The 25368-nt window shown below is 74.0% G+C and overlaps 6 protein-coding genes across 9 annotated transcripts; 3 read left to right on the plus strand and 3 right to left on the minus strand.

The window, feature by feature from the left end:
* Positions 1 to 977: 977 nt before the first annotated feature.
* EMILIN1 (elastin microfibril interfacer 1) lies at positions 978 to 8693 on the plus strand. Its single transcript, XM_082755833.1, has 7 exons — positions 978 to 1809; positions 3953 to 4078; positions 4688 to 6810; positions 7278 to 7385; positions 7509 to 7526; positions 7730 to 7864; positions 8152 to 8693. Exons 1-7 carry the CDS (start codon positions 1637 to 1639, stop codon positions 8481 to 8483), a joined length of 3015 nt encoding a protein of 1004 aa, XP_082611959.1. The 5' UTR covers positions 978 to 1636; the 3' UTR covers positions 8484 to 8693.
* A 128-nt stretch (positions 8694 to 8821) lies between these two features.
* LOC309876218 (cGMP-dependent protein kinase 1-like) lies at positions 8822 to 13503 on the minus strand (the record flags this gene model as incomplete). Its single annotated transcript, XM_082756222.1, has 19 exons — positions 8822 to 8940; positions 9014 to 9089; positions 9165 to 9227; positions 9326 to 9442; positions 9510 to 9673; positions 9788 to 9929; positions 10143 to 10232; positions 10305 to 10435; positions 10517 to 10655; positions 10799 to 10843; positions 11355 to 11402; positions 11489 to 11554; positions 11695 to 11783; positions 11854 to 11931; positions 12008 to 12071; positions 12462 to 12567; positions 12639 to 12752; positions 13057 to 13315; positions 13363 to 13503. 19 exons carry the CDS (start codon positions 13501 to 13503, stop codon positions 8854 to 8856), a joined length of 2019 nt encoding a protein of 672 aa, XP_082612348.1. The 3' UTR covers positions 8822 to 8853.
* Positions 13504 to 14665: 1162 nt separating this feature from the next.
* Positions 14666 to 17111, plus strand: KHK (ketohexokinase). 3 transcript variants are annotated; one of them, XM_082755996.1, is made up of 9 exons: positions 14666 to 14828; positions 14940 to 15056; positions 15157 to 15291; positions 15330 to 15464; positions 15810 to 15882; positions 16024 to 16170; positions 16439 to 16527; positions 16691 to 16848; positions 16948 to 17111. In XM_082755996.1, the coding sequence occupies exons 1-9, from the start codon at positions 14674 to 14676 to the stop codon at positions 17031 to 17033; spliced, it is 1095 nt and encodes a 364-aa protein (XP_082612122.1). In that variant the 5' UTR covers positions 14666 to 14673; the 3' UTR covers positions 17034 to 17111. The 3 variants fall into 3 exon arrangements, with proteins under 3 accessions (XP_082612122.1, XP_082612121.1, XP_082612120.1); XM_082755995.1 differs by lacking the exon at positions 15330 to 15464; XM_082755994.1 differs by lacking the exon at positions 15157 to 15291.
* Positions 17112 to 17197: 86 nt separating this feature from the next.
* On the minus strand, positions 17198 to 18886 carry CGREF1 (cell growth regulator with EF-hand domain 1). The gene is made up of 5 exons (XM_082756713.1): positions 18654 to 18886; positions 18399 to 18470; positions 18189 to 18259; positions 17961 to 18085; positions 17198 to 17883 (listed from the first exon to the last, which is right to left on the minus strand). Exons 1-5 carry the CDS (start codon positions 18737 to 18739, stop codon positions 17437 to 17439), a joined length of 801 nt encoding a protein of 266 aa, XP_082612839.1. The 5' UTR covers positions 18740 to 18886; the 3' UTR covers positions 17198 to 17436.
* A 332-nt stretch (positions 18887 to 19218) lies between these two features.
* On the plus strand, positions 19219 to 21962 carry ABHD1 (abhydrolase domain containing 1). Of its 2 annotated transcripts, XM_082755744.1 has the most exons (9): positions 19219 to 19350; positions 19449 to 19609; positions 19828 to 19995; positions 20061 to 20106; positions 20187 to 20299; positions 20372 to 20545; positions 20629 to 20677; positions 21435 to 21600; positions 21683 to 21962. In XM_082755744.1, exons 1-9 carry the CDS (start codon positions 19249 to 19251, stop codon positions 21898 to 21900), a joined length of 1197 nt encoding a protein of 398 aa, XP_082611870.1. In that variant the 5' UTR covers positions 19219 to 19248; the 3' UTR covers positions 21901 to 21962. The 2 variants fall into 2 exon arrangements, with proteins under 2 accessions (XP_082611870.1, XP_082611871.1); XM_082755745.1 differs by lacking the exon at positions 20629 to 20677 and having other exon boundaries at positions 21683 to 21870.
* Positions 21963 to 22061: 99 nt separating this feature from the next.
* On the minus strand, positions 22062 to 25137 carry PREB (prolactin regulatory element binding). The gene is made up of 9 exons (XM_082755743.1): positions 24977 to 25137; positions 23938 to 24130; positions 23615 to 23826; positions 23435 to 23515; positions 23227 to 23351; positions 22855 to 23028; positions 22714 to 22786; positions 22466 to 22625; positions 22062 to 22347 (listed from the first exon to the last, which is right to left on the minus strand). The coding sequence occupies exons 1-9, from the start codon at positions 25109 to 25111 to the stop codon at positions 22253 to 22255; spliced, it is 1248 nt and encodes a 415-aa protein (XP_082611869.1). The 5' UTR covers positions 25112 to 25137; the 3' UTR covers positions 22062 to 22252.
* Between the last annotated feature and the right edge of the window lie 231 nt (positions 25138 to 25368).

Consider the following 25368-nt stretch of genomic DNA (forward strand, 5'->3'; position numbering starts at 1 on the left):
GTGACGTCACGGCCCGGCGCGGGCAGCGCGGCGTCGGCGCCTCCAGGGGGGCAAGGACGGGGCGGGGGGCAGGGGGTGGGGGCACAGGGAGGGGACAGGGGAAGGGGCAGGGGGTAGAGGATGGGGGATAGGGGCAGGGGGCAGGGGGCAGGGATAGGGAGGGACACGGGGCAGGGGATGGGGAATAGGGGCAGGGGGCACAGGGAGAGGGCAGGGGAAGGGCAAGGGGGCAGGGGATGGGGACGGGGGATAGGGGCAGGGGGCGTAGGGAGAGGGCAGGGGGCAGGGGCCACGGGCAGGGATAGGGGCACGGGGCAGGAGATGGGGATGGGGGATAGGGATAGGGGCAGGGGGTGCAGGGAGAGGGCAAGGGGCAGGGGCAGGGATAAGGATAGGGGGTAGGGGATAGGGACACGGGGCAGGGGATATGGGCAGGGATAAGGATAGGGGATGGGGACACGGGGCAGGGGGCACAGGGAGGGGGCAGGGGATGGGGATGGGGGATACGGGCAGGGGGCGTAGGGAGAGGGCAGGGGGCAGGGGGCAGAGGCAGGGATAGGGATAGGGATAGGGATAGGTGTATGTGATAGGGGCAGGGGCAGGGGGCAGGGGATGGGGGATATGGGCAGGGGGCACAGGGAGGGGGCAGAGGCAGGCCCGTCCCGGCCGCCCCCCGCCAGGCGGTGCTGGCAGCCCCCGTCCCGCCCCCTCCCCTCCCGCCCCCTCCCGCGCCTCTTCTCCCCCCCCGGCCGCCGCCCGCCGCGCCAGGCTGTGACGTCACCGGGGCCGGGGCCAAGCCGTGACGTCACCGCTTGCAGCGGCCGGGGCCGTGACGTCACCGCCCGGCCGGGGAAGCCGCGGTGTCAGCGCGGGCCGGGGGCCAGGGCCGTGACCTCAGCGGGGGCGGCCCCGGGGGGTCCCCTCCGGGTCCCCTCCGTGTGCCCGCCGTGTCCGTGGGGACCCCGCGGAGCCCCGTGGGGCCGGGCCGCGGGGGGGCACCGGGAGCCCGCGTGGGGCCGGGCGCTGCCCCGGGGACGTGGCAGCGGGCAGGGCGCCGTGCCGGCAGCCTGCCCCCGGGGGGGCCGCGTCCCGGGGCTGCGGGGAGCCCCCCGCGGGCAGCGGCCGGGCCGGGGCCGTGCGGGAGCCCCGGGGAGCCCCCGGCCGGGCCCCCCGCAGCCGCCGCGACCCCCGTGGGGAGCGGGCACAGCCCCCGCCGGGCAGCGGGGCGGCGCGGGGCGGTGCGGGAGCCCCGGCCCCGCCGGCTGCCTGCAGCCCTGGCCCCCTGCCCGGCCTCTCCGGCTCTCCCCGTCCCTCCTTGCCCGTCCCCGCTGTCCCAGCCTAACGAGAAGCAGATGTGCGGGCGGCGGCGGGGGGCGGGGGGCAGGCGCGGGGGCCGGCGGCGGTGCCCGGCGGAGGCCGAGGCGGGCAGGAAGCGGGGGGCCCCGGGGACCCCGTCGGGCGGCAGCGCCGGGGCGGCTCTGGCGGCGAGGGGCTGGCCGAGGGGAGGGCAGAGCCGCGCCGTGCCGAGCCGAGCCGCAGAGCCGGGAGGGACGGAGCCGCGACGGGACGCGCCATGCGCTCCTGAGCTGGGCCGGGCCCCCCCCCCAAGCCGCGCCGCGCCCCCCGCCCGCCCAGCATGGCCCCCTGGCTCTGGCCGTGCCTCCTGGCCGCGCAGGCCCTGGCCGCCAACTTCCCCCCCAGGTACAGCCTCTACACCGGGGGGGCCGCCCCGCTCAGCCCGGCCCAGGCCACGGCCCCGCAGGGCCCCGCCGCGGCCCACAGCGGTGCCCGGGCCGCCAGCCGGCACAGGTAGGAGCCGGGACCGCCGGGCGGGACGGGGAGGGAGCCCCCGGGGCGGCGGCCCCCGCCCCGCAGCCCTCGGGGGGGCCCCGGCAGCGGCAGGACGGCGGCACGTCCAGCACGGGAGCCCGGCCGGGGGGGGCGTCGACGGGGCGGCGGGAGCCGTGCGGGGAGGATGCGCCGCGGGGCTGCCCCGTCCCAGGGCACGCACGGGGATAACGGGGATGAGCCGGGGGGGGCGCGGGGCGGGGGGCGCGGGGCGGGGGCTGCGGCCCGACGGGCGCGGGGAGCGGGGGCGGGGGCGGGGGCGGGCGGGGGCCCGGCCGTGCGCGCCGGGTGCCGGTGCCGGGGATCCCGGGCGCGCACCCGAGCCGCGTGCCCCGCCGCGGGGTCCCCGTGCCGGGGGGGCGGGTGAGGGGCCCCGACAGCCCCTGCCCGTGCCGTGCCCGGCGGCGGGGGCTCGGCTCGTGCCTGCCCCCGGGTCGGGGGCCGGTCCCGCACCGGAGCTGGGGGTCACCCTCTCTCCGCAGCCACATCGTGGCCGTGCGGGGTGGAGCACGGGATGTGTCCCCCCAGCCCCACCGCAGCCCCGCGGCAGCCCCAGGGCCCTGGGGTAGGGGCTGGAGGGACCCTGCTCCACGCGGGACCCGGCTGCCGGCGTGGGGCTGCCCGGGAAGGGCGCACGTGGGCTGGGCATCCCGCGGCTCACGGAGCGCGGTGGCACAGCCCGGGCTTGGCTGGGCTCTTGCCCGTGGTTTTGGGGACGTAGCGGGGCGTCCCCAGGGGCTGGGGCACAGCGCCCTGTGCCCGTGGCTTGGGGGAGGTAGAAGCCATCTCTGTGCTTCGGGGCTGCTCCCTCTGCTTTGAGGGTCACCGCAGGCAGTCCCCATGGACGGGGGGACACGGGGACCCATCCCCATGCCCCGTGGTTTCGGGAGGGCTCCCAGCCTGTCCCCAGGACGTGGATGTGCCCCGATGCAGCCCCAGGGTGGGCAGTGGGAGCCAGGGCCCCGCGGGCACCATCAGCCAGGGATGATTGGGCACGGGGGGGTGGAGAGCGGGGGGGGCCGGGAAGGGAAGAGAAGGGAAGGGAAGGGGGAAGAGGGGGGGCCGTCAGCGCAGGAATTCCCGGCGGCCCCCGGGGAGGAGCTGGAATGGAGCCGGGGCCTGAGGGGAACCAGCCGGGCTGACGGGAACCGGCCGCGGCTCTGCGGGGCCCCCGCACTGCTCAGCTCCACGGCACCGCACAGCTCCTCACAGCTCCTCACAGCTCCACACAGCACGGGGCCGGGGCTGCCGAGGGTCCGCGCCGTGGGGGGCTGCCCGGGGGGGCCGCGCTGTGTGGGGCTGCTCTGGGCTCGGACCATATAAGGCTGGGCTGGGGCATCCGCGCTGCGTGGGGCCGGGCCGGGGTCCCGCTCCCTGGGGTGGGCTGGGGGGCCGGGGTCCCGCCCCGCAGCCTGGCCACCACACCCCGTATGGAGCCGAGGGGCCCCGCAGCGTGTTCTGGGGGCTGCAGCCCCCGTGGGGCCGGCTGGGGGCCCCGCCCCACACCCTGGGAGAAGCGTGCCCCCCAGGCAGGATCTCGCCATCAGGTCTGGCCGGGCGCCAGGGCTTCGTCCCCAGCTCGTGAACTCCAGGCTTGGGGGCACATCAGTGACAGCCAGGGGGTGGCCGGGGGGCACAGACCAGCCTGGCTCTGCAGAGCAGCAGCATGGGGCCAGAGCCCCCCCATCCCTGCAGCATGCAAGCCCTCGCAGGACGCACGTGCATCCCTGGCCGCCCCTTGCACCCATGAGCAGGGTCCCCGTCCCCATCCCCATCCCTGCAGGGCTCGCTGGTTTGCGGGTGGCCACGTGAGGGCTGCGGTCACTCCCCGCGGTGCCAATGGCCCCTTCCACGGCTCCTGAAAGGGCCCCTCAAAGCGCTCGGGGCTGTGGGGTTGGGCAGAGGTGAAGGGGCTGCGGCGGGGCAGGATCCGGCCCATTAACCCCACAGCACTGGGCCGTGACGGCTGCTACCGGTGGGACCGGCAGGGCAGGCACCTGTGGGGGGGGGTCCCATGGCGGTGCCTGGTCCACGTGGGGGGACGCCCAGGGTGCGCCGGGGGCTCCGGTGCGTGCCGTGCGGGGTCCTGACGCCTTCTCTGCAGGAACTGGTGCGCCTACGTGGTGACACGCAGCGTGAGCTGCGTGGTGGAGGACGGCGTCGAGAGCTTCGTCAAGCCCGACTACCAGCCCTGCGGCTGGGGGCAGCTGCAGTGCCCCCGCGTCCTGACGTGAGTGGGGCCGGGCAGGGCGGGGGCGTGGGACCGGGAGCCGGGGGGCAGCGCCCGGGGCCCCCAGCGGCGCCGCTGTTTACCCTCCCCGGGACGTGTTTACTTTTTTGCAAGAGCGCGGTCTCAGCGGCTCGTGGCCGGCGCCTGACCTGCCCCGACCCGGCTTTTACAGCGGCGCCGCTGTCCCCCCCGGGGCCAACTGCCCCTCAGCATCGGGGCCAGGGACCCCCGCGCCGCCTGGGGGCCGGTTTGGGGACCAGGGGCTCTGCCCAGGGCCCGTGTCCGGCACTCGGGCAGCCATGGAGCAGAGCGCTGGGTGCCGTGGCGGTGGGTGCTGGGTGCCAGCCCCGTCCTGGGGGGCAGGCAGGATGTGCAGGGGCCGCCCCCTGGAGGGCAGCGAGCGTGGCCACGGCCGGCCCGGTTGTGCAAGAGCCTGGTGCGGTCGCGCCGCCTGGGCCAGCCCGCAGCCTGTGTTTGGTTTTCCTCCCAGCCCAGAGCCTCTTCCTGCAGCGCCTCCGTGGGCAGGGACCGGCGCGGAGGCTGGGGGGGAGGAGGGGCGGCAGGGACCAGGACCCCCCCCCCCGTCAGCAGCATCCCCTCTGCCCGCAGGTACCGCAGCTTCCTGCGGCCCCGCTACAAGGTGGCCCACAAGACGGTGTCGGACCTGGAGTGGCGGTGCTGCCAGGGCTACTCGGGCGAGGACTGCTCTGAGGGGCCGGCAGCGGGGCCCTCCCTCACCACCACCCGCCCGCGGCCCCGGCCCGGCCGCCCCACGCTCTCCGGCTTCGGCAACACGCTCAGCGGCCTGGGGGGGGAAGGCAGCGCCGGGGGGGGCCGGGGCAGCACTGCCCCGCGGAGCCCGGAGCCCGGTGGCAGTGGGGAGGCGGAGAAGGTGCAGCAGCTGGAGGAGAAGGTGCGGCGGCTGAGCAAGCAGCTGGAGGAGCTGCAGGCCTCGGTGCAGGAGGGCCAGGAGAAGCTGCTGCAGGACATGCGTAAGGTGGCCGAGGGCAGCCCGAATGGCAAGCACCAACCCGCCGACGCCGCGCCCCCCGACGTGCGGGAGACGCTCAGCCACATCCAGCAGCACCTGGAGCGCCTGGACGACCGCATCCGCAGCCAGGAGCTGGAGCGGGAGCGGGATGGCTTCGGGGGGAGCCCGGCCCCGGATGGGGGCCTGGCGGGGGCCGCGCTGCTGCGCGAGCTGGAGCAGCGGGTGCAGGATTCCTGCGGCGCCTGCCTGGCCGGCACCGAGGGGCTGCGGCGGCAGCAGGCGGAGGACCGGGAGCGCATGAGGGCGCTGGAGAAGCTGGTGGGCTCGGTGGACCAGCGCAACCGGGAGGCGGTGGAGACTGTGCAGCGGCACGTCAGCAGCCTGAGCACCCGCCTGGCCCCCGCCGCGCCGCCCGACGAGCTGCGCCGGCGCGTGGCCGAGCTGGAGCGGCGGATGGACGGGCTGGAGGGGTCGCGCGGCGCGGTGCTTGGGCCGGGGCCGGGGCCGGTGCTGGCCCGGCGGCTGTCAGAGCTGGAGGGGCGGCTGAACGCCACGCGGGCCGGCCCCGGGCCCCCTGACACCGAGGGGCTGCGGGGCCACATGGCCAACCTGAGCCGGGTGCTGGAGGGGCTGGCGGAGAGCGGGGCGCAGCGCGGCGCCCGCCTGGCCGAGCTGGAGGGGGTGCTGGCACGCTGCGGGCGGCCCTGCCCGGAGCCCACTGCCGATGGCCGGGACGGCTCCGCGCTCAGCCAGCTGGAGCGGCGCGTGGAGGACAACGAGGCGCAGCTCCGCACCCTCAGCTCTGGCCTTCGGCAGCTGGGGGCCGGCGGGGCCGGACCGGGCAGCTCGCTGCAGGCGCTGCGGGAGCTGGTGGGGGAGCAGGGTGAGAATCTGGAGCGGCTGGCGGGGCGGCTGGGGCAGCTGGAGGCAGGGGGGAGCTCCGGTGGGCAGACGCTGGAGGACACCCGCAGGGACCTGGAGCAGCTCCACAACCGGACGGGCGCCCGGCTGGGGCAGCTGGAGGCTGAGCTGCGGGGGCTGAGCGCCACCGGTGCCTGCGCCCAGCCCTGCTCCCCGCTGCGGGAGGAGCTGGAGCGGCTGCGGGAGGAGGTGGGCGCCTGCACCAACGCCTGCAGCCCGCCCGCACCCGACCCCACGGCAGCCGAGGAGGAGGAGCCGCTGGAGGGGTTCAGCGTCTTCGGAGGCACGACGCCCTGGGAGCTGCAGACGCTGCAGGGCGAGCTGTCAGAGGCGCTGCTGTACTTTGGCTTGCTCAACACCACGGTGCAGGATCTGCAGGACGCCGTGGACCAGCACGACGCTGGCCTGCGTGAGCTGGGCGCCGTGAAGGACCGCCTGGCCGCGGAGCTCGACCGGGTGCAGGCGGAGGTCGCCGAGCGCGCAGCCGAGAGCGAGGAGCGGCTGGAGGGGCTGGTGCGGGACCTGGTGCGCGCGGGCCCCGCGGGCTGCCCGGCCGGCCTGGAGCCCAGGGTGGCCAAGCTGGAGGGCGTCTGCGAGCAGCTGGAGGTTGTGTCGGGAGGGCTGCGCGGCGTCCGCGAGGGGCTGGGCCGGCACGTGGCAGGGCTGTGGAACGCCCTGCGGGAGCTGAACGGCACAGCCCGAACCCACAGCGCCCTGCTGGAGAAGGCGATGCAGCTCCCGGCGCGCCTGGGCGCCCTCAACGCCAGCTTCCAGCAGCACCGCGCAGAGATGCTCAACCTCACGAGCAGGGACCTGACCGGTGCGCGGCGACTGGGGGAGCAGGGACGGGGAGAGAGGGCAGGGGGATGGGGAGAGAGGGCATGGGGTTGGGGAGAAGGGGGCACCATCAGGGGGAGAAGGGGACATGGGGAGGGGCAAAAGGGCATGTGGGAATGGGGCATGGGTGTACAGAGGACGGGGGCTGCAGGAGGTGGGGATGGGGGAACAAGGGGCAATGTCTGAAGACAGAGCACGGGGACAATCGCAGTGCCATGAGGTGTGAGGGTGTGGGGATGCCAGGTCCCAGGGCTTTGAGTGTTGGGGGTTTGGGGTATGGAGGTGAGGGGGTGCAGGACCCCAGGCTGCAGGCTATGGGGCTGGGATGCATGGGGGACATGGGGACCCAAGTCGTGGGGGCATGAGGCTTGGTGCATGGGGACATGGGGCCTCAAGTCACGGGGACGTTGGGGTGAGGGACGGGGCTCTAACCTGTCCCCCTTCCCTCAGGCCCTCCTGGGCCCCCTGGACCTGAAGGCCCCATGGGGAAGATGGGCCCCCCTGGCCCCTCTGGGCCTCCTGGCAAGGACGGAGAACAAGGCCCCGTGGGCCCCCCAGGTAAGGAGCAGCCCCCGTGCCCCGGCAGCCTCCAGCAGTGGGGCCGTGCCTGCCCGGTGCTGGCCAGGCTCATGCCGCCTGCCCACCCCGCCCCACAGCACCGCCCTGTCCCTTCCCTTTCAGGTCTGCAAGGAGAGAGAGGTAGGGCTGGGGTGTGGGGGGGTGCGAGGGGCTGGGATGAGGGGGCTGCGGGGTGGGGGGGTGCAGGGCGGGGGGCACAGCGGGGCAGGGGGAGCTGGTGGTGGAGGTGGAGGGGCTGGGGACGTGGGGCACGGGTGCAGCCGGGGGTGGGAGTTCAGGGTCCTGGGGGTGCCGTGGGGGCACCGTCCTGACACCGTCCCCAGGTGCCGTGGGGGAGCCGGGCTCCGTGCCCCACATCGCCTTCTCGGCCGCCCTGAGCACGCAGCGCGCGGAGCCGGGCACCGTCCCCTTCGACCAGGTCCTGCTCAACGACGGCGGCGCCTACGACCCCGAGACGGGTGAGTGCCGGCCCCGCGCCTGGCCGTGCGTGGGGATGGGGGGGGTTGGGGGCTGTGGTCATGGGTGAAACATGGGCCTGGGGTGCAACGAAGGGCGGGGGTGTCCTCAGGGGCACAGCGATGGCTTTGGGGTGAAGCTGGGCAACCCAGGGGCTGCGGGGAGTGTGGGGTACAGCGGGGTGCCTTGGGGACACAATGATGGCCACGGGGAGTTGGGGGGGGGCTGAGCTCCTGCTGGGGGCACCGCAGGGCCTGGGGATCGCCGTGCACTGACACTGCTGCTGCAGGCACCTTCACGGCACCCGTGAGCGGCCGCTACCTGGTGAGCGTGGTGCTGACGGGGCACAAGGGCGAGAAGCTGGAGGCGGTGCTGTCGCGCTCCAACCAGGGCATCGCGCGCCTGGACTCGGCCGGGTACCAGCCCGAGGGGCTGGAGAACCAGCCCGTGGCCGAGCACCAGCCCAGCCCCGGCTCGCTGGGGGTCTTCAGCCTCATCCTGCCGCTGGAGGCGGGCGAGACGCTCTGCGTCGACCTGGTGGCGGGGCGCCTGGCACACGCCCCCGACGAGCCCCTCACCGTCTTCAGCGGCGCCCTGCTCTACGACGCCGAGGGCCCCTAGTCACCCCCCCTCACACCCACCCCTCGCCGCCCCATGGCTCCTGGACCCCCCCCACGTCCCCCTGCACCCACGCGGGGCCCCCCCAGCCCACCCCACCCCACTCCCCGTTATTTATCAGCACCCCCCCACCCTCGCTCCCCCGCCGCCACGCGTCCCTCACCACCTGCCCTGCCCCCCCCACGCCGCCCCGCGCCCCCCCCTCAATAAAGATGCGGCACCGGGTTTTGTACCCATGGCTCCCGCCTCCTTCCTGCCCCCCACGTGCTTTATTGCCCCCCGGGGGCCGGGGGCAGCCCCCGGGCGCTGCCCTGGTCCCGGCAGCGCCACAGCGGGGGCGTGGGGGGTGCCCAGGCCGGGGGTCCGGCTGCCATCAGAAATCCTCATCCCACCCCGAGAGCTCGTCCATTGCCGGCGTCCGGTCGACCGAGAACCGCTTGAAGTTGGTGTAGGGAGGGCCCTGGGGGGGCGGGGGTCAGTGCTGGGCCCTCCTCCCCCCACCCCGCGCCCCCCACCCCAAGGCCCGGCCGCACCTGCTTGATGAGCCACAGGGTGGGCGCCTCCAGCTGCTGCAGGGCGAGCTTCTTCCACTTGAGGGTCCCAAACCACCTGGGGGGGGGGGGGTGCTGCAGGAGGGGCAGGGGGTGCTGCAGCACGGCCCCCCCCCACCCGCACCCCCCTCACCTGTGCTTCTTGATGCCGCGGATGCCGGTGGCCGTGTTCCCCAGGCGCTGCCCCGGACGGCGCCTGCAAAAGGGCCGGGGATGGGGCAGGGGGCGCAGGTTGGGGCCTCCCAGGGCACCCCCACCCACAGGGCTGCCCCCCCCCGGGACCCCCACACAGACCTGCAGAGCTTTGCAACGAGGGAGCAGGCGGCCTCGCTGAGGGAAGCAGGGAAGGAGAAGACGCCGTCCAGGATGCGGCTGTAAATCTTCTGGGGGTCAGCGCTGTGGAAGGGGGGCCTGCGGGGTGCGGGGGCGTCAGGCCTGGCCGCGGGGGCGGGTGGGCTCAGCCCCAGGGCGTGCTCACCTGCCCACCAGCATCTCGAAGATGAGGATGCCCAGCATCCAGAAGTCGACCGCGAAGTCGTGGCCCTCGTGGCGCAGCATCTCGGGCGCCAGGTACTCGGGCGTCCCGCAGAAGGAGTAGGTCTTCTCCCCGCGCTCCAGCTCCTTGGCGAAGCCGAAGTCCACCTGCGGTGCAGGAGCTCTCAGCCGGCCCCACGCCCACAGGGACCCGCAGCGCCCTCCCTGCTGCCCCCCCACAGCACCAGGCACCGTGCCGGCACCCCCATTCCCCCCAGGTACCAGCTTGACGTAGCCCTGCTTGTCCAGCATGAGGTTCTCGGGCTTCAGGTCGCGGTAGACGATGCCGTGGCTGTGCAGGTACTCCAGGCCCTCCACCACGCAGGCGGAGCAGAACATGGCCAGCGGCTCCTCAAAGTAGCGCCTGCGGGGCAGGGTTCCGTGCTCGGCACAGCGCAGAGTGGCACGGCACAGCACGGCACGGCACAATGCAGTGCTTCACAGCACGGCATGGCACAGCATGGCACGGCACGGCACCACACGAGCCAGCACAGCATAGTGCAGCACAGCATGGCACATCACGGCACTGCACGGCACATCCCTGCCCACCCCAAGCCCGTGCCCCCCGGCCCCGTACACCTCGCGCAGCTTGGTCCACAGCTCGCCGCCCTGGCAGAACTCCAGCAGCAGGTAGACGTGCTGCCTGTCCCGGAAGGTGCCAAAAAACCTGCGGGCGGCAAGGGTCAGCGGGGCCTCGGCGTGGCGCTGAGCCCGGCCCCGCGCTGCCGGCCCCGCTCACCCCACGATGAAGGGGCAGCGGCTCTGGGCCAGCACCCGCCGCTCCGTGCGCACGTGCTCCTGCTGCTGCGTGCGCACCACCCAGTCCTTGCGGATCCGCTTCAGCGCGAAGAGCCGCTCGCGGCACCGCACCTGCGGGGCAGGGGTGGCCGTGGGTGCCGGGACGGGGACGGGGTCAGCAGGGGGTGCCCGCAGGCCAGGCGTGGCTCTCACCAGCTCGACCCTGCCGAAGCCGCCGGTGCCCAGGACGACGGGCTGCCCCTGCTTCTGCCCCTCCTCGTAGCGCACGGCCACCAGGTCCTCCAGCCGCACCGCTGGGGACGGCTGCCGCAGGCTCGGGGACCCCCAGCCCCTGCGGGGGGAACCACAGCCCTGCAGCACCAGCACCAGCAGCCGCCCGTCCCTGTCCCTGTCCCAGTCCCATGCCCAGCCCTGTCCCCGTTCCCACAGGCACCCCCATCCCTGTGCCCACCCCCATCCCCGTCCCACACTGACCGTCTGGGGTCCGCTGGGGCCGGCACCTCTGTCGCAGCCGCGTTTCTGCAGGGAGAAGCAGCCCCGGCTCAGCACACAGCCCCACAGCCCCACAGCCCCACAGCCTGTCTGGGATGGGCACGGCACGGCAGGACCCCACAGGGACCCAGGGCCATGCGTGAGGCCAGGACGGGGCTGTGGGGGGTCCATGGGGGGACCCTCCCCACCCCCCAGCAGATTGCCCAAAGCTGCCTGGCTGTGGGGCTGGGCACCCTGCTGGGGTGGCCCTGCTGGGAGGGGAGGGGGGGAACAGGGACACCCACGGGTGCCCCCAGCCTGGGGGGCTGGGACTCTGGACACCTCCCGTGGGGCCACACGTGGTGCCATGGTGAGCACACGCCGGGGCCGTGCCACGGGGCTCGGCAGGAGCAGGACGGTGCCTGGGCCTGGCGGTGCTCCCGGGGCAGAGTCCAGGACCCGCTGCTGGCGCCACGTCACCGCTGCCGTCCCTGCCGGGCGCCCAGCACCCTCCCAGCCGGCACCCACGTGGGGACCCCGCAGGGCCACGGACACTCACGCGTCTGAGTCGTGCCTGGGGCAGAAGGGGATGATCTCCAGGAAGTCCCTGTGGGGCAGAGGGGGTGTCAGTGGGGCAGGCAGGCCCCGGCCGTGTGCCCGCGGGGACGGGCTGCAGGACACGGGGACACCCACTCCTTGGCCACCGTGATGCAGGTGACGTGTCCCTGCGCCTGGCACGACGCTGTCCGGCGGATGTTCCTGCACAGAGAGACCGGTGGTCATGGAGGAGGAGAGGGGCGTACGCGGAGGAGCGTGTGTGAGCTCCACGTGCACAAGAGCAGGTGTGCGGGCACACGCACAGGGCGCAGAGGAGCTGCCTGCAGCCCCAGGGCACCTACTCCAGCAGCGAGAGCTCCCCGAAGTGCTCGCCGGCGCCCAGCACACGCAGCAGCTTCTCCTGCCCGTCCACCCGCTGGCTCACCCGCACCTGCGAGGGGACGTGGGGCCAGGCTGAGCGGGATGGGGGGAACGGCCCTGCCCCACGGCACTGCACCCACCTGCCCCTTCAGGATGATGTAGAAGCTCTCCCCCTCGTCCCCCTCGCGGATGATGACGTGGCCGGGTGCGAAGGAGCACTGCGGGTACAGACAGGGTGCTCGGGGCTGCGCTGGGCAGGGGACCCCGTCCCACAGCCCCTCCCTGTGCACACACCTCCTCCATGGCGTCGAGCAGCTTGGAGAGGTGGCTGTCGGACAGGTCCTGCAGCCAGTGCACCCTGCGAAGAGAGGTGGCTGGGCCCGGGGCCGCTGCAGCCCTGCCTGCGCCCTGCGCCCTGCACCCTGCATCCCGCACCCTGCGTCCTCCCCGAGCTCCGGAGCCCAGCACAGCCACAGGCAGGACAGGGCTGGGGCTGTGTGAGGATGATGACAGGAACACGGACAGTGACAAGGCTGGGGACGAGGATGGGGACTGGGACTGGGCTGGTGTGGGAATGGAGATGGGACGGGGATCAGACGGGGTGGGGATGGGCCTGGTGGCGGTGACAAGGTCAGGGCTGTGCAGTGGCTCTGCCAGGGGTGATGAGAGGGGACAGCACCTCGAGGCTCAGGGCTGGCCGTGGGGCTGGGGGTATCACGGAGGGGCAGGGGGCACGCGCCCCACTCACGTTCGCAGGGAGTCCAGGACCTTGGCCCGCCGCTGCTTGGCGCTGCTGGTGGTGATGGCGCGGTACCGCTGCCGGTCGATGGCCCAGAGGCGCACAGGGCTGAGCGCTGGGGCACAACAAGTGTCAGGGGGGACCGGAGACAGGGGGGGGGGACAGAACGGGGGGCTCGGCCCTTACCCTGCACGGTGGCGGTGCGCTTGCAGTGGTACAGGATGGCCAGCTCCCCGAAGACATCACCCGGCCCCAGCGTGCGGAGCTGCCGGCCCCGCTGCGTCACGCTCAGCTGCCCCTCTGCAGGGAGGTGGCACAGAGCAGGCGGCCTCGCACGTGCACGAACACACGCGTGGGCATGTGCACGCACACACAGGCAGCCTCACACATGCACCCTACACGTGTCATGGCCCCAGCATCGAGTGCATGTACAGCTGGTGTGCACGGGCACGTGTGGCCCCTCAGGGGCAGCACAGCCCCACGTGTGCATGCACAGGGCACTGGTGCCCACGGCAGGTGCAGCACACCCAGATGCGTGCCCCCATGCGTGCACACCCCAACGCGCACATGCACACCCCTGCCCGCGCCCCGTGCCCGCTCCCACCTGCCACGATGTACATGGCATTGCCCTCGTCACCCTCGGCCAGCACCGTGTCCCCGGGGCCGTGCTGAACGGGGACGAAGCTCTGGGCCAGCGCCTCGGGGCAGCCCTCGCCCAGGCGCCGCAGGAAGTCGCTGCGTCCCATGGCCTCCGCGATCAGGCTGAGGTCCCTGGGGACAGGGGGACACGGGGACAGCGGTGGGGCAGCCCCGGCCCTCGTGCACCCCCTCTGCCCCTCCTGAGGTACCTCTGTGACAGGGGACTACTGGGCAGCTGGAGCAGGGCATCACTGGCAAGGGGCTCGGGGACGATGGTGGTGCCCCGACGGTGCGGCTGGCCCAGGGGTGGCTCCGTGTCCGGCAGCGCCCTGGCATTGCCCGTGCCCCGCGCCATGCGCTGCAGGAAGTCGCGCTCCTCCTGCAGCCGCAGCTCCCGCAGCTGCCGCTCCATCCCGCACCGCTGCCGTGCCTGGGGGTGGGGGGGACACAGCGTTGGCATGGGGCTGCCCGGCTGCCCAGGACCACGGGGAGAAGGAAAAGGTTCCCTCAGCACGGGGCAGGGCCACACACCGCACGGCCCAGGTGGAGACAGCTCAACACAGACGCCTGGCACCACTGGTGCCCACAGCACCCCCACCATACCCGGACCCCCACCCGCAGCCCGTGCACCCTGGCCAGGCCCCGCAGCCGCACGGTGCTGCGCCCGGCACGCCCTGCCCGAGCAAAGGTTGCACCACCGGGACGGGGCCAGGACAGGGCTCGGCGCCCCCCTCCACCCCCCCCACCACACATGGCCACTGCTCCCACACGCGCACTCGGCCCCGGGACGTGGCCACTGACCGGGGCTGGCCCCGTGCCCCGCCACGCGCACGGCCCCTACCTGTGCCACGCACCCTCCTGCACCCGCCCCTACCTGCGAGGCCGCTGCACCCAGCCCCGTGACACATTAACCTGCCCACGGCGCTCCCCGAGGCACGTGCCGAGCTGCGCCCCGCACGCAGCACCCGGCCAGCACCCGGCACACACCCACCGGGCACCTGTCATGCACCCAGCCTGCACCCAGCCTGTGTCACCCTGCACCACCATGCGCCCAGCCTGCACCCAGCAACCTGCACCTGACACGCACCCGACGTGCACCCACCCTGCACCCACCCTGCACCCGACGTGCACCTGGCCTGCGCCCACCATGCGCCCAGCCTGCACCCACGATTTACCCAGCCTGCACCCAGCCCACACCCGACGTGCACCCACCCTGCACCCACCCCGTGCCCCCCGTGCCCCCGCGGGGCCGTGCAGATGCCGGTGCCCGTTGTGCACGCGGGCAGTGCCGGTGCGAGGTGTGCGCGTGCACGAGGTGTGCCCGCCCGGCACACGAGCGGCGCGTGCCCGCGCACCCGCTGGGGGGGAGGGGGGGGAGGGAGCTTCCCGCGCGCTCCCGGCACGGGCACCCTCGGGGGCGCGTCCTGGGGGCGTGTCCCGAACGACCACGCCCTCCCATCGCCCACGCCCCTCTCTGGAGGACTGGGCCCTGATTGGCGGGGCGGGGCGGGGGGCGGGGCGGAGGGCGGGGCGGTGCCGGAACCGTCCCGGAGCGGGGCGCAGCGCAGAGCCCGGCGGCAGCATGGCAGCGGGGGCAGCGGGGGCGGCGGGGGCGGCGGCGCTGCGGGACCCCGCGTCCGGCCCCGCGGCGGAGAAGCGGATCCTGTGCGTGGGGCTCGTGTGTCTCGACATCATCAGCGTGGTGGAGGCGTACCCGGCCGAGGACACCGACACCAGGTACCGCGGGGACCGCACCGGCTGTGCCGGGCCGTGCTGAGCCGTGCCCGAGCCGTGCCATGCCGTGCCGAGCCGTGCCGAGCCGTGCCATGCCGTGCCGTGCCGTTGCAGGTGCCTGTCGCAGCGGTGGCAGCGGGGTGGGAACGCCTCCAACTCGTGCACGGTGCTGGCGCTGCTGGGAGCCCCCTGCGCCTTCATGGGCTCGCTGGCCCCCGGGCACGCTGCCGAGTAAGTGGGTGCGGGGACGGGGTCGGGGCTCCCCATGGCCCGGGGGGGGGTCCCGGGGCCGCCGTGACGCTGCAGCGGCCCCCGTGTCTCGCCCCGGCAGCTTCGTCCTGGCAGACCTGCGGCGCCGCGGCGTGGACGTGCGCCACGCGGTGCTGCAGCCCGGCGGCCGCATGCCCACCTCCGTCGTCATCGCCAGCGCCAGCCGGGGCACCCGCACCATCCTGCACGCCAGCGGGTGCGTGGCCGCCCTGACCCTGCTCTCTGTCCCCCAAGTTTCATCGTGGCCGACTTCCAGCGCCGGGGTGTGGACGTGACGCACGTGGCCTGGCAGCCCCGCGGGGACGTGCCATGCGCCTGCTGTGTCGTCAACGCCGCCAGCGGCTCCCGGACCATTGTGCTCTACGACACGTAAGGGTGTCGCGCCCCGCACAGCCACCAGGGCAGCCCGACCGGGTGATTCCCCGTGATTCCGCACACACAATCGCTGCCAATCGTCCCCGGGCTCCGCAGCCCCCAATCACTCCCCCCCACCGCCGCCGTGATTGGCGGCAGCCTGGCACCCGGCCGCGTCTCGCGCCGCAGGACGGCGGCACGGCCCCGCGCTGCCCCCCGGGTCGCCCCGGGGCACGGCGGCGCCGTTAATCATTCACCCGGGGGGAACCTCTGCCCGGGGCAGAGTCGAGGCGCGGGGCTGCCCTTTGTCCACGCGGGGGGCCCGCCGCGCCCGGCCCCGTCTGACGGCCGGTCCCGCAGGAACCTGCCCGACGTCACCGCCCGCGACTTCGAGCGCGTCGACCTGGAGCGGTACCGCTGGATCCACTGGGAGGTGCGGCGGGACCGGGACGGGGGGCGGGGCCATTCACAGGGGGCGGGGCCAGGCTCGAGAGGGGGGCGGGGCTATTCACAGGGGGCGGGGCCATTGCCGGGGGGCGGGGCCGGGCAGTCACGTGCCCGGTGCCGCCCGCAGGCCCGCAACGCAGCGGAGCAGCTGCGCATGATCCAGCGCGTGGAGGAGCACAACCGGGCCCTGCCGCCCGCACGGCGCATCCGCACCTCGGTGGAGGTGGAGAAGCCGCGGGAGGAGCTGCTCCCCCTGCTGGCGCACGGCGACGTGGTACGGCCCGCCACGCCCCGCCACGGATTGGTCCGCTGGGGCTGGGGGCGGGGTTATGGGGCGGGGCTGACATTGGGGCGGGGCTCGGGGCGTGGTCAGTAGGGGGCGGGGGGCGGGGCCAGGAGTCTGGGTGTGGGACGGGGGCGGGGCTTGGGGCTGGGGGCGGGGCCTGGAGCTGCCCCGCGGGGGTCGGGGTCACCGCCGGGGCACGTGGGGGGGGCCGTGGCGGGGGGGCCGTGCCCGGGGCCGGGCGCTGACCCCCCCGCAGGTGTTCATCAGCAAGGACCTGGCCAAGCACTTCGGGTACCGCTCGGCACCGGAGGCGCTGCGGGGGCTGCGCGGCCGCGTGCAGCCAGGGTAAGGGGCTGGGATGGGGGGCTGGGGGGGCAGGCTGCGGGGGAGGGGCACGGGACGGGGCAGGGGGCACAGGCTGGCGGTGGGACATGGGGACAGGAGTGGGCATGGGGTGGGGACCAGCTCTGGGGGTCCGGGGGTCCCACCCGGCGCCCCCTCCCCGCAGGGCCACGCTGATCTGCGCCTGGGCCGAAGAGGGGGCCGACGCCATGGGGCCCGGCGGGGAGCTGCTGCATGCGGACGCCTGCCCCCCAGAGACCCTGGTGGACACGCTGGGGGCTGGGGACACCTTCAACGCTGCCGTCATCTTCGCGCTCTCGGGAGGTGGGCACGGCCCCGCAGAGCCGGGGGGATGCAGTGTCCCCCAGCACCCCCCCTTGCCCCCCCAGCAAACCCCCTCCCCTCACCTCCCCCCGTCCCCAGGGCAGAGCCTTCAGGACGCGCTCAACTTCGGCTGCCGCATCGCGGGCAAGAAGTGCGGGATCCAGGGCTACGACGGCATCGTCTGAGCCGCACCTGTGGCTGCCGCTGCCCCCCACCCCGCAGCCTGGCCCCCCTCACCCCGCTCCCAATAAAGTTCCTGGGCGCCCCACCGCCGTCTCTGGTGCCAGGCCCCGGGGAGCCCCACGCCCCCACCCCTCCAGCGTCGCCGCAGGGAGCACAGCGTGGGTGGCAGCTCCTGTATTCCTCGTCCCACAGTGATACAGGAGAAAACACGCATGTCGTGGCCCCCCAGGACCCGCTGCAGTTGGCCCTGCCCAAGGCATGCAGGGGACCCAAGCAGGCATCCAAACCATTGCTCAGCTGGGGCACTGCACCCCACAGCCTGTGGGGCAGCATCACTGGGGCCAGCACGGGGCAGGGACCCATGACAACACCGGGGTCACAGCCCCGCCAGGAGCCCCCCACCACCTACATCTCTCCAGGGTCCTCCCAAGCAGGGGCTGCCTCTGCCCTGGGGACTTCATCCTTGGGGGCTCCATTCTCGGGAGCTCCATTCTCGGGGGCTCCCTCCACCTCCATCACTTCACCCTGGGGGGCTCCAGCCCCAGGGTCTCCCTGCCCCTCTGGGTGGGCAGCGTTGTCTGGCAGCCCCTGCCCCTCTGCTGGGCCAGGCTCTGGGCTGCTTGCCCCCAGATCCACTGCAGGCATCCCCTCATCCACTGTGGGTGTCTCCACTCTTCCCCCAGGCCCCTCCACGTGTCCCCCCACCATCCCCTCCTGGCCAACCCCCGCTCCCACCAGCGGCTCCCCTGGGGGTCCCTTTTCTCCGCCAGGCAGCAGCAGCTCAGAGGGGTCCAGCAGCCCATCCCCACTGCGGTCCTGCCTCTCCAGGGCACGGTCCACCAGCACAGCCACCTGCAGGGATGGGGACAGGGTGAGAGCCTGTCCCGCTCCCCCAACTCCCCCTGGGGTGCAACCCCCCCTGCACCTACCGCCTCAGGGCTGGGCTGCCCCGTGCCCCCCTGTGCCAGCACCGCTCCCAGCAGCTGCAGCAGCTCCAGCCCGTCCAGGCGCCCGCTCCGGTCGTGGTCATACAGTGCAAAGAGGTACAGCAGGGCTGTGGGGTGCGGAGCGCATTGGGGCCAGGCTCAGTGGGGCTGGGGACGTGTTGTCCCAGCCCCCTGGGGCACCCCAGCCCCACGGATGCTGCTTGTCCTTACCCTGCTCCCGTGTCATGGCCTCTGCGTCCTGCTCTGGCTGCCCCAGGCTCCTCACTGTGCTCCGCAGCAGCCTGGGGGGGGGCATTGGGGCTGGGGGTGCATGCACTGCCCCTGCCCCACAGCCTGCCCCACGACTCCCCTGCCCCGCAGCCCCCCCGTTGGGTGTCCCCCCCCCCGGGCAGCAGCTCCCCCCCACCCCCAGGCACTCACTGCAGCGCGGGGGGCTCCGGGCTCAGCGGGTCAGGACCAGGATCGGGCCTCGTGGCTGGGGGGGCCTCTGACCTGGGGGGGGAATAGAGGGGGGGGTCCATCACCGGGTCACCTGTGCCGCTGGGTGGGGGCAGCAGCAGGGCCCTTCTGTCCCCGCACACCCACACCACAGCCCCGAGCTGTGTCCCTGTGCCCCCAACACCCTCCAAACACCCCCAAACCCCCCCGCATCTCACCCGCAGCCCCCCCCCGTACCTGTGCCCCCCGTCCCTCGGTGCCGCGCAGGCTGCGGGGAGCAGCAGCAGCAGCGGCAGCAGCGGGGCCGCCCGCGGGGTCCCCATCGTGCGCCCGGGGGGGGGGGGGCGGGGCGGGGCGGGGGCGGCACCGGCGCGTGGCACCCGCCGGGCCCCGGGACACAGCGGGACGGCGGCACCCGCACGGCACAGCGCAGGCTGCGGGCACCGGGCGCACCCCGCAGCCCCCCGCAGCCCCCCGCAGCCCCCCTCCGCCCCGTGCCGCTCCCCCAGCCCCGGGCTCAGCCTCCCGGTGACCGCTCGAGGAGCCCGCCCCGCCCGGGGCCACGTCGCCGCCCCGCCCCGCCGGGTCCCTCCCGCGCCGGCAGCGCAGGGGTTAACCGCTGCCCTCGCGTGTGCCCGCCACAAAGATGGCCACCGGCGCTGCACACGCCCGGCCCGGGGCGGGGCCAGAGGGCGGGGCCGTGCTGGGGGGTTCAGCCGTGGTGGGCGGGATGGTGGCGGTGGGCGTGGTACCAGGTGGGCGTGACCAAGTGGGCGGGGCCCCGTGGGCGTGTCCGTCCCGGTGGGCGTGGCCGCGGTTCGGGCGGTTCGCGATGTTCTCGGAGGAGCCGCCCGGTGCCGCCGCCCTCCCCCCGCTGCTGTTGGCGGCCGCCGCCGCGGCGCTGCTCGGGCTCTGCTGGGCGGGGGCGCCGAAGGTGGGCGCGGGGCCGCGCGGGGAGGGGGCGGCGGCGGCGGCGGGACCCCCCTGACCCCCCCTTGACCTCCCCCTGACCCCCCCCGGCCGTCCCCGCAGCGCCCCGTGCTGGCCGGCGGCCCGCGGCTCGTGGCCTTCCTGCGGCGGCGCTGCCCGGTGCTGCGGGCCCCGTTCCGCCCCACGGCCTGGTGCCCCGAGGGCCGCCTGCAGACCGTGCTCCGCGCCCTGCTGCAGTCCTGCCCGGCTGTCTGCTACCGCAGGTGAGCCCGCGGCGGGGCCGGGCCGGGCTGTACCGGGCCGTACCGGGACATACCGGGCTGTACCAGGCCGTACCGGGCTGTACCGGACTGTGCGGGGCCGTACTGGGACATACCTGGCCATACCGGGCTGTACTGGTCTGTGCCACACCGTACTGGGACATACCGGGCTGTACTGGTCTGTACTGGTCCGAGCCATGCCTGACACAGCCACCCCACAGCGAGTCCATCCGCACACCCGACGGCGGGCAGCTCATTCTGGACTGGGCCGATGGCAGCCCCCTGCCCGCCACCTGCCCCACGGTGCTGCTGCTGCCGGGGCTGGTGGGGAGCAGCCAGGCCAGCTACGTGCTGCACATGGTGCACGGGGCCACCCGCGCCGGGTACAGGTGAGTGCCGGGGGGGGGCTGCCCCGCTGCCCCGCTGCCCCCCCGTGACAGCCGCTCTCCCCCAGGGCCGTCGTGCTCAACAACCGGGGCTGCCGGGGCGAGGAGCTGCTGGTGAGACCCTCCCCAAGCCCCCCCGTCTGCGGGGCCGGGGCGCTGCGGGGCCAAAACCCGGCTGTGCCCCCCCCGCCCAGACCCCCCGGACCTTCTGCGCCAGCAACACGGAGGACCTGGAGACGGCCATCGCCCACATCAGGGGCCGGTACCCGCACGCCCCGCTGCTGGCTGCCGGCGTCTCCCTGGGCGGGTAGGGGACGGGACGGACACCCCAGGGTGATGGAGGCGGCCGCGACCCCCCCTGACCCCGCTGCTGGCACAGGATGCAGCTCCTGAACTACCTGGCTCGGAGGGGCCGTGCGGCGGGGCTGGTGGCGGCCATGGCCGCGTCCCCCTGCTGGGACCCCCTGGAGACGACAGCGTCGCTGGAGCAGCCGCTCAACGCCCTGCTCTTCAACCGCCGCCTGGCCGCCAGCCTCTGCCAGCTCATCCAAAGGTGGGGCTGGGGGCTACACGGGGCTACGCGCCGGGACCGGGGGCACCAGCGGCACCCCTGGCACTGACCCAGGCTCGTTGCAGGCACCGGGCGGTGATCGGGGACAAGGTGGACGTGGAGCACATCCTGCAGGTGGAGCCCACCCCCGGGGCCCAAATGCCACCTGGCCATGGGACGGCTTGGGTTGGAAGGGACCTCAAAGCCCTCCCCAGTTCCAACCCCCTGCCGTGGGCAGGATGCCACCCACCAGATCAGGGTGCCCAGGGCCTTGTACAACCTGGCCTTGAACACCTCCAGGGACGGGGCAGCCACAGCTTCCCTGGGCAGCCTGTGCCAGTGCCTCACCACCTTCTAAAGCATTTCCTCCTGACCTCTAACCTAAATCTGCCTTGTTCAAAACCATTCCCTCTTGTCCTATGATTACCCTCCCAAGCAAAAAGTTTCTCTCCATCTTTCTTCTAAGCCCCTTTTAAGCACCAAAAAGCTGCAGTGAGGTCTCCCCAGAGCCTTCTCTCCAGGCTGAACAGCCCCAGCTCTCTCAGCCTCTCTCCACAGGAGAGGTGCCCCAGCCCTCTGATCAGCTTTGTGGCCCTCCTCTGGACCTGTTCTAAAAGATCAACCTCCTTCTAGTGCTGGGAGCCCCAGACCTGGACGCAGTGCTCCAAGTGGGGGCTCCCGGGGGCAGAGCAGAGGGGGACAGCCCCCTCCCTGCCCTCTGGCCACTCTGTTGGCACAGCCCAGGACGCAGTCGGCCTTCTGGGCTGCAAGCGTGCTGCTGGCTCGTGCTGAGCTTTTTGCCCTCCAGCACCCCCCAGCCCCGTGCAGGGCTGCTCTCGGAGCAGTCCGCACTCGTGCCCAGGGCTGAGCGCCCACTGTCCCCCCGCTGCAGGCCCGCACCATCCGGGAGTTCGACGAGCGCTACACGGCGCCTGCCTTCGGCTACAGCAGCTGCAGCGAGTACTACCAGGCCGCCAGCCCCGCGCGCCAGCTGCACTGCGTCCGCGTGCCCCTGCTCTGCCTCAACGCCTCCGACGACCCCTTCTCCCCCCTGCACGGTGAGCGGGGCTGGGGGGGGGGCTGGAGCTGGCCCCGTTGGGGGGTGGCAGCGGCTGACCCCGGCCCGCTGGCACCTCGCAGCCATCCCGGTGGAGGCCGCCTGGCGCCTGCCCCACGTGGCGCTGCTGGTGACGGCCCACGGCGGCCACATCGGCTTCCTGGAGGGCCTCTTCCCCCGCCACGGCACCTACATGGACCGCGTCTTCACCCAGTTCATCACCGCCGTCTTCGAGCACGGCGAGGAGCTCCAGCAGCTGGAGGGGGATGGGGATTGGGCCGCGGAGCAGGACGGTGCCTGACACCCCCAATAAACGCGCTCGCCCTGCAGCAGCGTGGCCGTGAGCCAGGCAGGGCCAACAAAGCACGAGCACGGCGTGGGCTGAGCTGCCTGTGCCCCCCGCCACCCCCCAGCACAGACGGGGCCGGCGCTGCCTTCACGCTCCGGGTTTAATGGCAGTGGGCAGAGCGCTGGACCCAGCCCAGCCGGCGGCACGCTGCACCCTGGGGCCGGCCCCGCACCGCACTGCAGCCCAGGATGCTCCCCACAGCCCAACACCAGCAGGATGGCCAGGTCCGGGTCCGGGTCCGGGTCTGGGTCCATCTGCTCCACAGTCCGGGGGGTGCCGCGGGGGGCAGTCCTGGCCCCGGGGCCTAGAGGAAGCCGGGGAAGGCGAGCTGCAGCAGCAGGATGGTGGCCACGATCAGCCCGGCACAGAGCAGCAGCAGCAGCCAGACGGGGAGGGAGCCTGCAGGGGAGAGCAGGGCCTGAGGGGGGTGCCCGGGGGGTCCCGCTGCCTCCTGCGCGTGCAGGACGGGCTGCGCGGCCCCGCTGCGCACAGAGGGGGCAGGAGCTGAGCCACCTACGTCTGCCGGGGAGCAGGTGCAGCTTGCAGCGGCTGTCGACAGCCACGCTGAGCAGGGCGGCCTCGTTCCCTGCCAGCAGCTCCCGCCCGCGCTGGCTCTCGGGCACAAAGGCGACGTCGGTGACGACGATGCCGTGCGCCTCCTTCACGTAGTACAGCCTCTGCAGGGGGAGCAGGGAGGGCGGCACGCTCACCTCAGCCCTAAGGGGCAGGGCGGCCCCCGCGCCCCCTCCCCGCGCCCCTGCTCACCTGCAGCGAGAAGGCGATGTGGATGGCCACGGAGCCCGTGACGGTACCCAGCCCCAGGAACGTGCCCGAGTCACTGCGGAGAGGGGTGGCGGTGAGCGGGGCCGGCGCGGCACCGTGCCCGCACCCAGCCCCGCGCCGTACCTGACGGAGAGGCAGGACACCACCTCGCTGCCGCAGGGCCGCGTGAGCAGGGGCAGGAAGCTCCTCCCGTCCCACTTGGTCAGGTAGCAGGGCGGCGGGCGGCGCTCCCGCTTGTGGGGCACCTGCACCGTGTAGAGCCGCAGCGCCCCGGCGTTGTCCTCCACCGCCCCGAACCTGCCACGGGACAGCACACGCTGACCCCGTGCCGGCACCGCCGCTCCTCGCAGCCGCACGGGGAGCGTCGGGGCCGTCCCTACGCTCAGCACCACCACCGCTGAGCCCAGCGGCAGGATTGGGGTGCTGTGGGGGTCCAGGGCCGTCCCCTCCCCAGCCCTGGACCTAGCCCCTGTTGGCACATGTCGGGGCCCTCACCGGCAGGCCTGGTAGCGGTACGCCTTGTCGGGGATGCCGGGCAGGTTCTCGTTCCAGCACAGCCCCGTCACCAGCTGGTCCCGCTGCCACACGCAGCACTGGAAGTCCCGTCCCGCCGTCACCACCTGCACAGAGGGGTGCGAGGAGCGCTCCAGCAGCGGGGCCGGGGCAGGCTGCTGCCGCCCACCACCTCCCAGCCACCACCCACCTTGTTGTCAGGGCCCAGCGCGATATCCTCGATCTCCCCGTCGTGGGCTTTGAACTCCAGCGTCTTCTTCATGCTGGGGAACTGTGAGAACAGAGCAGCCCATGGGCGAAGGCTTCCCCGCCGGCCGCACGGTGCGGCAGCACAGCAGTGCCTGGCCCTGGTCCCGCGCCCCGTGCCCACCTCCCAGAGGCGCAGGAAGCCGTCGGCCCCCCCGGTGACGAGCAGGGAGCCGTCGGCGTTGAAGCGCACGGCCTTCTGCAGGGCGTCGGGGCTGAAATCCGTGCGGACGCTGTGCAGGCTCTCCACGGTCACCTCACTTGTCTGGTTCTGCGTCTCGCCCTGCGCCGCCGGGCTGGGGCCCTTCCTCTTCCGCGGCCCCTTCTCCCCACCGGCTGCAGCGGGGAAGGCGACGCTGACCCTGCCGCAGCCCCGTGGGGAGCCCCCAGCCCCACGCTGTCCCCCCGCCGCCCCCCGCCCCGGGGGGGGGGGGTGCAGGTCCTCACCGTCCCGTCCGGCCGCCCCGCGCCCCGGGGGGGGCTGCAGGCTGAAGCGCAGGATGTGGCAGTCGGCGTCCTGCCCCGCCGCGATGAAGTCGTCCGCCAGCGCCATGGTCATGGTGGCGCGGGTCTCGGTGTCGTGCGAGTGCAGCAGCGAGGCGCTGAGCTGCCCCCCCACCTGCTCCAGCTGCAGGAAGTGCTGTAGGGGGGGGGTGGGCACGGCCTCAGGGTCCTGCACCGGCAGGGGGCTGTGGGGGGGCTGCCGCCCGGTGCCCCTGCACCGCCCCACGCTCAGCCGGGCTGCCCCCCGGCCCTGGGATCCCCATCCCGGCCCCAGTGACCCCATCCTGGCCTTGGGACCCAGGTACCCCGGTATCCCCATCCTGCCTCCTGGCCCTGGTACCCCAGTGCCCCCATCCCTGTGCCCCCATTCCAGCCCAGTACCCAGTTACCCCAGTACCTGCATCCCAGCCCCACAGTTCCATTACCGTGGTGTCCCCATCCCAGCCCGGTACCCTGTCACCCCCATCCCAGCCCCATAACCGTGGGACCCCCATCCCTGTACCCCCATCCCAGCCCGGTACCCTGGTACCCAGTACCCCCATCTTGGTATCCCGGAGCCCTGATCCCAGCGCCCCTATCCCGGCCCCATACCCTGGGACCCCCATCCCGGCCCCAGGACCCCCATCCCGGCCCCGCAGCCCCATGACCGTGATACCCCCACCCCAGTACCCCGATCCCGGTACCTCGATCCCAATACCCCCATCCCGGCTCGGTACCCAGGTGCCCCGGTACCCCTACCCCGGTACCCCAGTACCCCGATCCCAGTACCCCCACCCTGGTACCCCGATCCCGGTACCCCCATCCTGGCCCTGCAGTCCCGGTGCCACGACCCCAGTCCCCCCACCCCGGCCCCGCAGCCCCGTTCCCGTGGTCCCCCCATCCCTGCCCGGGTCCTCGGGACCCCGCTCCCGTTCCCCTCCCCCCTCCCCCCATCTCCCCGCCCCCCCCCGCAGGCCCCAGCCCCCCCCCGCCCCCCCCGCACCACTCCATTGCGGATCCCGGTCTTGGCGGCGCCGCCGCCGCCGGCGGTGATGGCGAGGGGGCGGCGCGGGTGCAGGCGCACGGTGTAGAGCGGGAAGGGCGCGCGGTACAGCTCGGCCGCCCGCCGCGGAGACATGGCCGCGACCAACGGCAGCGCCCCGAGCGCCGCGTCACCGCGCCACGCCCCCTGCCTGTAAGCCCCGCCCCCTGCCTGCACGCCCCGCCCCCTCTGAGTAAACCCCGCCTCCCTTCACCAATACCCCGACCCCTGAACCACAACGCCCCGCCCCTTCTGGTTAAACTCCGCCCCTTGCACCACAGCGCCCCGCCCTCTGCACCGACGCCCCGCCCCCTCCAATTACACCCCGCCCCCTACACCAACGCCGCGCCCCC

The sequence above is a fragment of the Aythya marila genome (assembly GCF_965140915.1).
Source record: "Aythya marila genome assembly, chromosome: 3".
NCBI classification, from domain to species: domain Eukaryota; kingdom Metazoa; phylum Chordata; class Aves; order Anseriformes; family Anatidae; genus Aythya; species Aythya marila.